A 12,274-nucleotide genomic window follows, 5' to 3' on the forward strand; every position below is an offset into this window, starting at 1 on the left:
AATAATGTTAGGCAATCGAAGGAAGGTTTTATAGCAACGTTTTAGACATTTAGTAAATTGATGTTTTCGATGAGAAATAATAGACAATTTTATCTTATATTAAAAATACTTTATACGTAACTAGCTGGCGCCCGCGACTCCGTCGTGCGGAGACAAAAGACAGACTTATTCGTTCTTCCAGATTATGTTTTAAATCTGTGTCAAATTTCATCGAGATCCGACCTTTTAACAGACATCAAAACTTTTGTATTTATTATTTAAGTAAGTAATTCCTTCATTTCAAATTCTAATTTATGTGTCATGAAGTAATAATTATTTTTTTTTGTATATAAATATGTAAATAAAAGAATATAAATGTCTAAATAATTTTCATTTATGTTAAAAGCCATATTTAAAAGTATTTCTTCATTAAAAATAATCTCATAAAAAGTAAACCATTATTAATGTATAAAATGTGATTATAAGTAAAAAAAAATTACGCATACTCGTTTGTGTACGAGAGAGAATACAACAATATTCGAATAAGTTAATGTAACCATCTCAAAAGAGATATCAATTTTTGTTCTAAACTATGTATTTACGAAAACAGCAATTTCTATTAGATCTTATAGATAAAGTATGAACAACTTTATATTAATCTAAATATTAACGACCGTATTCAAGCACGTGTTAATGTTCCTTTGCAAACTCCAGCACCCATGACATTTGATTAAATTACATTTTAGAAGACCGCCGCCGACTCACGCAATGCGTAAATTACAGCCTAAACTTGTACATATTATTAATTTTATGTTGCATATTTAAATCTCGAGAGTCATATCCAATGTGGTAACCTTGTCTTATGTAAAAGGTTATCAAATAATATCGTAGAAAATAGAAATTAAATATTTCAATTTTCTACGATCCAGGCACATGTTTCAGCAACCATACTTCTTCGCCTGCTTTGATGATTACGGATAATTCGTAATTATTGTATCAATAATATTTTTTCTTTTAAAATTGGGTGTTTGTCTAACGAGAAACACCCTATAAACATTTACTGTTATACTGTTAATTCACTCTTTGTATGATTTGCCTACTAAATAATTTCTCGAAGTGATAACAACCTCTTTAAAGCCATACTTTTCTCATACACCAATATGTTTTAAATTCAACATTTAGAGACACGCTCAATACTTAACAGAATGTTTTTGGAACACCCCTGATGCTTCTCACTTTGAAAGTTCTGTTTAACACCCTTACAAAGTCATAAAATTTGAGTCTAGTTTGAATTCTAGCTGTGATCACCGCTCTTTATTATGAATTTCATACAATCACGTTATATAAAGTAATTCATACAAACAAACTCTTTACTAATCATTGAGTATTCTTAAGAAGCATCGTCAGCGTCGCGGCCGCTGGTTAAGTTGTTAATATAATCTTGTTATTGTGAACGTGCCTCTGAATTAGCAGCGGTCTTATAGAAATGTCAAAGCCGATATTAAAATTCCTTTCATTACAATACGCAATAATAAAGACGAAGGCAACAATGTAGAAACTTTTTACTTTACGTTGTCGGGTAGGCAACGCATTTGCAACATTTTAACCGTTTGCAAATATCTATAGGCAGTGGTAACTAATTTTATATTAGTTGGCTTGCTCATTTGCCATCTTATACTCGTAGTAAAAAATTTCCACTTTCCAAACACACGTACAAGTTGACAACCCGGATGTTTCCCGATGAGTCGATCAGCCTACCGATCATCGGCCCAATGAGAAAAAAAATCCCATTGTGTCTATCGTATCCATAGAACATCTCATTATAATATCAGAGATAATATGAGATGTTTTAATGGAAATCCATGGTTACACTTTCACAAAAATAAGAGAAAATGTGACCGTGAAAAAAAACTATGTATATATGCGAAAGTAAATATTTGTATTCCTTTGTTATTTAATTCTACGTTGCATTGGTTTAAGATGTAACAGTAGTCATACTTGTCGATAGATTTTTAAAAGTCAAAGATCATGGCCGTTGGTCCAGTGTATTGAGTGTTAAAAGCACACGATAGGTGCTTATTTATATTTTATAGGTACTACATTTTATGAATTATTTCATTGCTTTCATTTAAGAAGATATCTAGCAATACTGGTCCAAAGATTTAATAAACCAATGAAGGTGGTTAGCTCCCAAAAAGACTATAAGGCCTTACTCTTAGAATTCTACCTGCATTGGTGTCTTCTATATTGAACCAAAATGAATCATCTCTAAGCTCGTATCCCACTCACAGGGGATTGGCCCACAAGATTTTGTAAACCGTAAATCTTACTAATATTATAAATACGAATGTTAAGATGGATGGATGGATGTTTGTTTGAAGGTATCTTCGGAACGGCTTAACGGATCTTGATGAAATTTGGCACGGATCTACAACATAGTCTGGAAGAACACATAGGCTACTAATTAAGTTTTTTTTTTAATTCCACGCGTACAAAATCAAGCACTTGACTTGCAATCTGCAGGTCCTGGGTTCGAATCCCGCCATGTACCAATGTGTTTTTCGATTTTCGATTTACATATGTACATTTATCCGACGTTCTTACGGTGAAGGAAAACATCGTGATGCAACCTGCACATATCTGAGAAGAAATTCAATGATATGTGTGAAGTCAACCAACCCGCACTGGGCCAGCGTGGTTGACTATGGCCTAGTCACCCCTAACTTGGGGTAGGCTCCGAGCCCTTCGGTGGGGACGTATAGTTAGCTGATGATGATGATGATGATGTACAAAATCGCGTGCGACTGCTAGAATAATAAACCAAATTTAATAGTTAATCATTTTAGTACAGACCTAGTTTGTAAACTGTCCATTTAGATGAAGCATTAACTAGTACATTGTTACGAGTAGTTCGTTAAAGGAATTACGAAGACTTATACTGACCTAGCGCCATTCTAATACTCTTAATATTAATTCTTTCAGTCATAAATTAATATACAGTAGAAATGAAAAGTTGTCTTAATTATTTCTACCATAGAAAACCATATGATATTGACAATTATTTAAAGACAACATTTTTTTTTTTCAAATAACACAATCTTTAATAAATTATATGTGTACAGTAAGTATATCTATTGTCTTGAATTTAGAGGCTACATTATCTAACCGTGTGTTTCCATTGCCGAAACACGTGCACAAAAACGTATCGTCATTCCATTTTTTCTCCGTAAAAAGATAGAGATAACAATATTATTGACACGTGTGAAATAATTTAATATTTAAGCAATGTTCCCAGTCATAATAACAACTGTGTAAATATGAGAATAATAGGAGTGTTAGTTATGCTACATGGAAGCCAATTTCAAATACTTCATTATTTTCATCATCATCAGCTCACTATACGTCCCCACTGAGGGGCTCAGAGACTACCCTAAATTAGTGGTGACTAGGCCATAGTAAACAACGCTGGCTAAGTGCGGGTTGGTTGACTTTATACATATCTTTGAATTTCTTCTCAGATATGTGCAGGTTACATCCGCGATTCCGTCTGAGTGGAATTATAAAATAAACTTAATAAGTAGCCTATGTATCCTTCCATACTATGATACATCTCTGCCAAATTTCATCAGGATCCGTTGACCCGCTCCGGAGATACCTTATAACAAACATCCATCCGTCCATTTATCCATCTAAACTTTGGCATTTATAATATTAGTAAGATGGATATTTGCAATACATTGTTGAAAATCGTTTTAAAATGCATATGAAAAATTATTAATAAAATGCTGCATGTAGAGATTAATGATAAATATCACGTGACGTCATATCTAAAGGACAATTGTGTGAAAATAGAGCTGATTATAATCAGTTAATTTTACTATCAGTGCATTACATTCTTCATAATTTGAATTTATTCAAAAAACATACCATGCTTATCGTAGAAATTATGCTTATCCCATCTTATGTATAGGAATAATTTTGGTGCCAAATAAAAATTCATTTACCAATACTTACTCGTACGACTTATGTACAACTAGCTTTTACCCGCGACTCCGTCCGCGCGGAATAAAAAAATAGAAAACGGGGTAAAAATTATTCTATGTCCGTTTCCTGGTTCTAAGCTACCTGCCCACCAATTTTCAGTCAAATCGATTCAGCCGTTCTTGAGTTATAAATAGTGAACCTAACACGACTTTCTTTTATATATATAGAAGTTTGATATAGGATTAGATTATACTATTCTTGTAGAGGAAGTTGTAAATTAGACTTAATGTAAACCCTAAAGATGTGAAGTTGACATAATATGTATACCTAGTGGGTGGAATATATAACTCTGTATTCATTAGGTACTATAGTGAATGATAGAGAAAGTTGAATGCGACATAAAAACCGTGGGAGTACACTTAATGCCATAGATTTTCCATTACATTACTTAATATGGTAAGAAAATGAGACCAATAATAAAAATTAATTTTCATGAAATAAGCGAAGATAATAACATGTATTTGCACATTTACGAAGTACGAATTTTCTTTTAACAATATGTAAGAGACTTAAATTTAGTTCTTTTTCCCTTGAAAGGATGAGAAGGGGCTGTAGATTTGACGGAGGACGGGACGCATTGGAAAGAGAAATATTCTCTTTCTGTGCTCTCTCTGTTCTCCTCCTCCGTCGATTACAGACAACACAAACATCTGCAATTGCGGATGTCTTTATTGTCTATGGACAGCGGTCGCTTAGCTATTTCAGTGAATCAGGTGGTCGCTCGCTTGCCACCTTATAATATATAAAAAAAAAATATTATCATCAAAAAGGCTGGTGATGATTATGATGATGATCACCACTTAACATCAGATAAAAGTTATGCATCATAGATGTATAAATGTGTCCAATGTTTTGCAAGAACAAGGTACAAAGTAAATTGTGATCTGTAATCATCCACTGGTATAATTGATGATTGCATGCTCGCATGTGGAGTGACCTCATTAGCGTCGCGATTTTGCTAGGCTCCTCTTACCCCACTGACACGTACTAATTATTGTGATAAAATATATTTTAGCAAATATTTCTCAGTAAAAATATATATGTATTTCCGAAACATAGAGGTAAGTACTAACGGATTTCCATTTGGTGAGATCTTAACATGTTTTTTTCAGTCTATCTTTTTTCTATCTGTGTATCTACGGATAGGTACTGGTTGGTTATAGGTACTTTTAGAAATATATATTTGAAAGGCATTTAAGTTACTATGACTTGCTAAAATATAGTAAAGGGAAAATTCAATTGTTTACAGTTATATCTGATTCGACAATCTTTTGTTTCTAGTGTAAAAATTAAAAAAGTATTAAGCTATGCTTCTTTGGTGGGATTCTATCCATGGGAAAGGTTTTCTATGAGAATAAACAATGTCTGTTGTTTCAACTGTTTAATTGACAACATAAGAGTCTCAATCGTGATGTATTTTAATTATTAAATAATCTATTAACTGTAAAGTGCTTTGAAAAAGGTCGAATAAGCTTTTGTTATAACATATATTGGCCGGGTCGTCTGGTGAAATACCACGACCACACAGAAGACAGGCGTCAAGTGGAAGCAATTCCGCGTTTCGTCTGATGAGTGTGGTACCGGAGGCCTAATTTTAGTCCTCTTTCCCTTCCCACCCTTTTCTTATTAGGAAGGGATGGGATAGGGAAGTGGATTTGTTGGAAGAGGGGACGCACAGAAAGGAGAAATATCCTCTTTCTGTGCGTACCCTTTTCCGTTGATTAAAGGTAGGTAACGCATCTGCATTTGCGGATGTCTATGGGCAACGGTCGACCCGCTATTGCAGCGAATCCAGGTGGCCGTTTGCTCGTTTGCTACCTTATGATATAAAAAAAATATATATTACTAGAAATATATTACTAATAGTGTGTAATTACGGTAATAGTATCTTGTAATAATATAAGTAGTATTTTTTTTACAATAATTCATGTTTATACATGATGTTATCATCGAATTGGAATTGTTATGTAAGGATTTTATATTGTTTTTTCTATATAAATTAAAAAGTAACTATTACAAGATTGGATAAAGTATTCCGAGCTGTCATAAAGTTTGCATTAAACTGTATAAGTTATTAATGGTAATTTGTAATAAATTTTCAAATTGTGTTATCACTTCCAATGTCAAGATATGGAGTGGAGTCCATATACTCGTAGACTCTAATGTAAATAATGTGTTTTGTTATTAAGAACATACAGATAAAGACAAATGACGGCTCCGATGTGAATTAGTTTAACATTGACAATGTCGTATAAAACACTGTTAATGAACATTGAACTGAAAATGTCCGTTTCAAACATATTGCCTCTCTTTTGTCAAAGATAATGACAGGGATAATGGTATGTGTTATTAAAGGATTTTGGTCTCAGAAACCAACGGTTAGTAAGTATATATTAGAAAATGACATTTTAAAGAACTAGAACCAATAACTAAGACCGACTTTTATCGTAAACTAGCTTTTACCCGCGACTCCGTCCGCGCGGAATAAAAAATAGAAAACGGGGTAAAAATTATCCTATGTCCTTTTCCTGGTTCTAAGCTACCTGCCCACCAATCAATCAGTCAAATCGATTCAGCCGTTCTTGAGTTATAAATAGTGTAACTAACACGACTTTCTTTTATATAGATAAGGTTTATCGTGAGTTTCTGAGATGTAAATGTCCGTTTCAAACATATTGTTGTCTGTTTTGTCAAAGATTATGACAGGGATGATGGTATGTTTTATTAAAGGATTTTGGTCTCAGAAACCAACGGTTAGTAAGTATATATTAGAAAATGACATTTTAAAGAACGAGAACCAATAACTAAGACTGACTTTTCTGTGATTACGTTCACAAGTTACGTTCCGTAAATGTGCAACGGATATCGAAACTTCTACAATAAAGCCCACGAATTATCAAACCGCGAATAAGGAGATTTGACTGTATAACTATGATTTGATTAGGTGATTATGTTGATTAATTCAGACATGGTACATATATACTTTGCTTTACAATATAATGCATTGTGTACATATAGTTCACATATAATTTCCTGCATATTTATCACTCTGTTGACACATAATATACCTAAACTATCGCATTGAAGTATTTATATTTAAAGGTCACATTATATTCGCCTTTACTGTATTAGTACTACGTACGCAGAGGGATTTTTTTTTATATAAAGTTGTTATACACTATGACCTGACCTTTGGTCTAAATTTAGGTATACTAGAGAGTAGCGAGTTTTCATAAGTGTTTATGATGAAGCTCGGTTACTCTCTTTTTGTTCGTTACTCTATTTGTTCTTTCTCAACAATGTCGCATAGGTTCATGTCAGCAATAAAAAGATTTTCGTTAGATAGATAGAATGTTAATTTTGATTTCATTTTTATGACATCATCCGTAATATTTCGGAATCGAAGTTAGTGGAGAATAGTTGAAGAGTAGCGTAAAAATATAAAAATAAAAGAAATAAGGAGTTATATTTCATTTTTTATTTTATTACATAAGTACATTGTATATTATACTTCGTACATATATCATGTATAATTTTTGCAAGATACGTCCGTCATCATCGTCAGCTCAGTACAGCCTACCCTAAGTTAGGGATGACTAGGTCATAGTCAACCACACTGGCTCAGTGCGGGTTGGTTGACTTCATGACATGTCTTTGAATTTCTTCTCAGATATGTGCATGTTGCGATGTTTTCCTTCATCGTAAGAACGTCGGATAAATGTACATATGTAGATCGAAAATCGAATAACACATTGGTACATGGCGGGATTCGAACTTAGGACCTTTAGATTACAATTCAAGTTCTTAGCTTCAAAAAGCTATCGATGCTCTTCAGCGATCCGTACATGGGACGTAAAAAAATATAATATTTATATTTGTTTGCAGGTTTTGCGACAGAAATGCAATTTACACATACTGCGGGATCGTGCTCGTCGCGATTAACCCCTACTATGACCTGCCTATTTACGGTGAGTGTTTTATAAACTTTACGCAATACCAGATTTATTAAAGCCGAAGTAGCCACCCTTTCATTGATCAACGTAACATAGATTAGACAGCAGCAGAAGTTCATTTATTCTTGCAAATTGGATTCCTTATGACACATAATAGATTTATTTTTATTTACTAGACATTGTAGTTTATTTTAAGGAATGGTTTCGCCGAGCTTACCACGTCGGGGGAATTGCCCAGATATCGTATATTGAAATGCTCTTTTCGTTTCTGTTTCTAAGGTTATTTATCGTTTATACAATGAGTATATTGTGTTTATGTGAAGCAGAACGGTTACAGTTGATTGCATTTGTTATGTAACGAGATATTTTGCGATTTGTAGGCGATGAGACGATAATGATGTACCGAGGCCAGGCTATGGGAGACCTGGACCCTCATATATTCGCCGTCTCTGAGGAGGCTTACACGAAATTGGAGAGAGAGAGGCGAGATCAGAGTATTATTGGTAAGTATCTAATATATTTGGATTACTTATCCAAAACTAATAGTTTTAAATTGTAAGTTACTCTTGTGTTAAAGATATTAGTTCGAAACGGTCTTGTGTAATGCCTACAACTTGTCTACGTCAGGCGTAATTAAGGTGATGTTATTGTGGTCGAGTTGTATTACTTAGACTACACCACCAAAAAATTTCAGCCTTTAAACTGTTCCTCGCTTTGCGATTGGCCAATAGAGAAGCCTCTATATGTCCGTGTGGCAGTAAATAGTCTATCTCTTGTTTTCTAGTGAGCGGAGAGTCAGGTGCTGGTAAGACAGTGTCAGCTAAGTACGCCATGAGGTACTTCGCAGCGGTCGGTGGAAATGCCAGCGAGACGCAAGTCGAACGGAAAGTGTTAGCCTCTAGTCCTATTATGGAGGTAAGTTAATTGCAGTATAATTACTCCGTAATAATATTCAGATAATCTTCATATGCATTGTTCAAAGATATGTTATAAAATACACCAAACATCAATTTCCACTAAACGGTTAGTCGCATTACTTTTGCGCGTCTTTTCACGGAGTCGGCTAAGTGAAAATAGACTTTAATAAGTAAAATGTACGCAGTCAATCGGCAACGCAAAGACGACTCGCAATGACAACTCCTCTCGCTTCGGGAAATTCATCGAGATCCACTTCGACGAGTTGTACCGCATCTCTGGCGCCAGCATGAGGACTTACCTGCTGGAGAAGTCGCGCGTTGTCTACCAGAGCGCCGGCGAGAGGAACTATCATATATTCTACCAGCTCTGTGCCGCCAGTGTTAATATGCCCGAATTACAATTAGGTAATTAAATTGTCGTGACAAGTAAAAAATAATACTGTCTCTGTTTTTCTAAGCGAGTGAGAGTGGATCGTATGTTTTTTTTAAATGTTTCGGCTATGGAAACTGAAAAATACATTTGCAATTTGGCTTTATTTCACACCTTATAACCCCTTTAATATTACTCTAATTCATTTTATTTCTGAGATATGAACAAGTTTCTTTAAAATAGTTTTTGATGTTAAATGTATATTACAACTTTTTCATTCAGAATATGACAGATACTATTGAAATTAATATGAACCAAAATGTACAGACCACCAGGACTCATTCCAATACCTGAATCAGGGAGGCAGCCCTAATATCGACGGAGTGGACGATCTCAGAGCATTTAACGAGACAAGAAACGCACTTACTACTTTAGGTAAAAAAATGCAATACAATTTCCAGGTTATAATACTACCCCTGAAGTTTATTCTTTCTAGGGTGTTTTTTTAAAACTATTTATCAATTAATATTTTTGAGCGATGACTTTATAAGCCACAGTCAAAATAGTTTATCAATCACTAATTTAATTAAACTTGAGAGACTTTAGTTTACATTTCTCGTAAATCTCCGATTGCTGTAGAAATTCTATTAAAATGACTTGATTTTGTCAGCGCAGAATAAAAAAAAAAGGCCTATGACATACCCTCGTATATCAGCTATTTTCCAGTAAAAGTCCCGTCAAAATTGATTCAGCCGTTCCGGAGATTACCTGGAACAAACGCAGTAATATTTTTTGCACTCATTGTAACAAGGCAACAATACATAGGTGTGTCAGAGACGGAGCAGGCGAACATGTTCACTGTGCTGGCGACTGTGTTACATCTGGGTAATGTGCAGCTGTACGACTGCGACCCTGATGCTGGACCCAACGAGGATGGTGCTGACGGAGCTCATATCAGTGTGAGTAGGGGACACTAAACGGAACAAAACGTAATGCTTTTCTAGGCTTTTTAAATTCTATCAAGTTTTCAATTTAATATTTTATTCCAGACTTCTATAAGGTGTATAAGACTTCCTGATTTTCCTGATAGTCAGGAAATAATTTTTTCCAAAATATATAGTTATAGACCCCTTTAGAACTACAGTAAAACCTGTATAAACTCACTTGAAAAGTTTCTCGCTTGTCCAGGAGGCTTATTGATTGTATTTTTTATAATTTATAAAATGGTTTGTTATAAATTTGTTTGCAGTCAAACGACAAACACTTGCACACAGTGTGCTCGTTGTTGGGCATATCCAAGGCGGAGTTAGGTCGCTGGCTGACACACAGACGCATTGCGTCAGCGCACGAGGTGATCGTGTCGCGTATGGACGTGCAGCGCGCGGCGTTCGCACGAGACGCGCTCGCAAAGAGAATGTATGGAGAACTGTTCGCATGGCTCGTGCGCGCCGTCAACCGCGCCCTCGATACCGGACATGCTAAGAAACATTTCATTGGTAAGTATGCGGCATTCAATTTTATACACGATTAAAGATTTTTTAATTATACTTTACTAGCTGTCGTCCGCAATTCCATCCGCGCAGATATAAAAAAAACTTAATAAGTAGCGTATGTGTTTTTCCAGATTATGTTCTATATCTGTGTCCAATTTTAGCGAGATCAGTTGAGCTGTTCCAGAGATACCTTTGAACAAACATCCATCCATCCATCCAAAATTGTTTATCTAAACTCTAAACATTGGTTTTTATAATTTTACTAAGATTAGTAAGATAGTGTAGGCATATTTCTAGTTACTTGTATGACTTGTAACTTTTGTTTTCAGGCGTCCTGGATATTTATGGTTTCGAAACGTTCGAGATAAACTCATTCGAACAGTTCTGTATCAACTACGCCAATGAGAAACTGCAGCAACAGTTCAACTCTCACGTGTTTAAATTAGAACAGGACGAGTATATTAAGGTAAAGACTGTTGTATAATTCTAAAAAAAACTACTGCCAAATACTCATTTTGAGTCTAAAATAATATTCAATCAACTTTATTTATTAATATTTCTTCATTGTATTTATTGATTTCTCCATCATCAGGAGGAGATATCGTGGAAGATGATTGACTTCTACGACAACCAGCCGTGCATCGACCTGATCGAGGAGCGGCTGGGTGTGCTGGCGCTGCTGGATGAAGAGTGCCGCGTGCCGCAGGGCTCCGATGCGGGCTTCGTCGCCAAACTTCATCAGAACTGTACCAAATACCCACACTTCATGAAGCCCAGGTTTGGCAATGCCGGTATGTATATAGAAAACTTCAAACTTAAAACTAATTCCATCAAAATTACCTGCAAATATACTAATATCGTAATTTCTTTTACCCATAGCATTTATAATAAAGCACTTCGCGGACAACGTGGAGTACCAGTGTGGAGGTTTCCTGGAGAAGAACCGAGACACGGTATCGGAGGAGCAGCTGGAATGTATTAAATCGGCCACCAGCTGCCGGCTTATACATACCATGTTCATGGAGGACCGTCCTCTGGACCACACCTCCACTGCCACATTGCCCCCACCTTCACGACGGAGGACCACGCCCTCACTCAACATTGGCAGTTTAACAGTATGTTATATATCCAAAATTTATTTCTCTTAGTAAGGAATTACTTAATTGCTATTAAGTGACTGTTTTTTTATATCATAAGGTGCCAAACGAGCAAACGGCCACCTGGATTCGCCGCAATAGCGAGGCGTCCGTTGCCCATAGACATCCGCAAATGCAGATCTGTTACCTACATTTAATCAACGTAGAAGACGTAGAGAAAGAGGATATTTCTCCTTCCTATGCGTTCCTCTTCCGCCAAATCTACTTCCCCTTCCCATCCTTTCCTAACAAGAAAAAGGTGGGAAGGAAAAGAGGATTGATTGGGCTTTCGTCACCACACTCATCAGACTGTACGCGGAATTGCTTCCACTTGACGCCTGTCTTCTGTGTGGTCGTGGTATTTCACCTGTCGACTCAGTCT

The 12,274-nt window shown here is 35.5% G+C and overlaps 1 protein-coding gene across 1 annotated transcript in view; it reads left to right on the forward strand.

Moving 5' to 3' along the window:
* The window catches only part of LOC106709467 (unconventional myosin-Va), a 37,115-nt gene that overhangs the window by 4,161 nt on the left and 20,680 nt on the right, over positions 1-12,274 (forward strand). Inside the window, exons 4-13 of the mRNA XM_045682340.1 lie at positions 7,909-7,991; positions 8,357-8,479; positions 8,761-8,891; positions 9,079-9,298; positions 9,591-9,698; positions 10,089-10,222; positions 10,513-10,759; positions 11,086-11,222; positions 11,349-11,547; positions 11,636-11,871. Coding sequence (XP_045538296.1) covers positions 7,909-7,991; positions 8,357-8,479; positions 8,761-8,891; positions 9,079-9,298; positions 9,591-9,698; positions 10,089-10,222; positions 10,513-10,759; positions 11,086-11,222; positions 11,349-11,547; positions 11,636-11,871 — 1,618 coding nt within the window. The remainder of the gene's footprint in view (positions 1-7,908; positions 7,992-8,356; positions 8,480-8,760; positions 8,892-9,078; positions 9,299-9,590; positions 9,699-10,088; positions 10,223-10,512; positions 10,760-11,085; positions 11,223-11,348; positions 11,548-11,635; positions 11,872-12,274) is intronic.

The sequence above is a fragment of the Papilio machaon genome, chromosome 19, assembly GCF_912999745.1.
Source record: "Papilio machaon chromosome 19, ilPapMach1.1, whole genome shotgun sequence".
Taxonomy (NCBI): Eukaryota; Metazoa; Arthropoda; class Insecta; order Lepidoptera; family Papilionidae; genus Papilio; species Papilio machaon.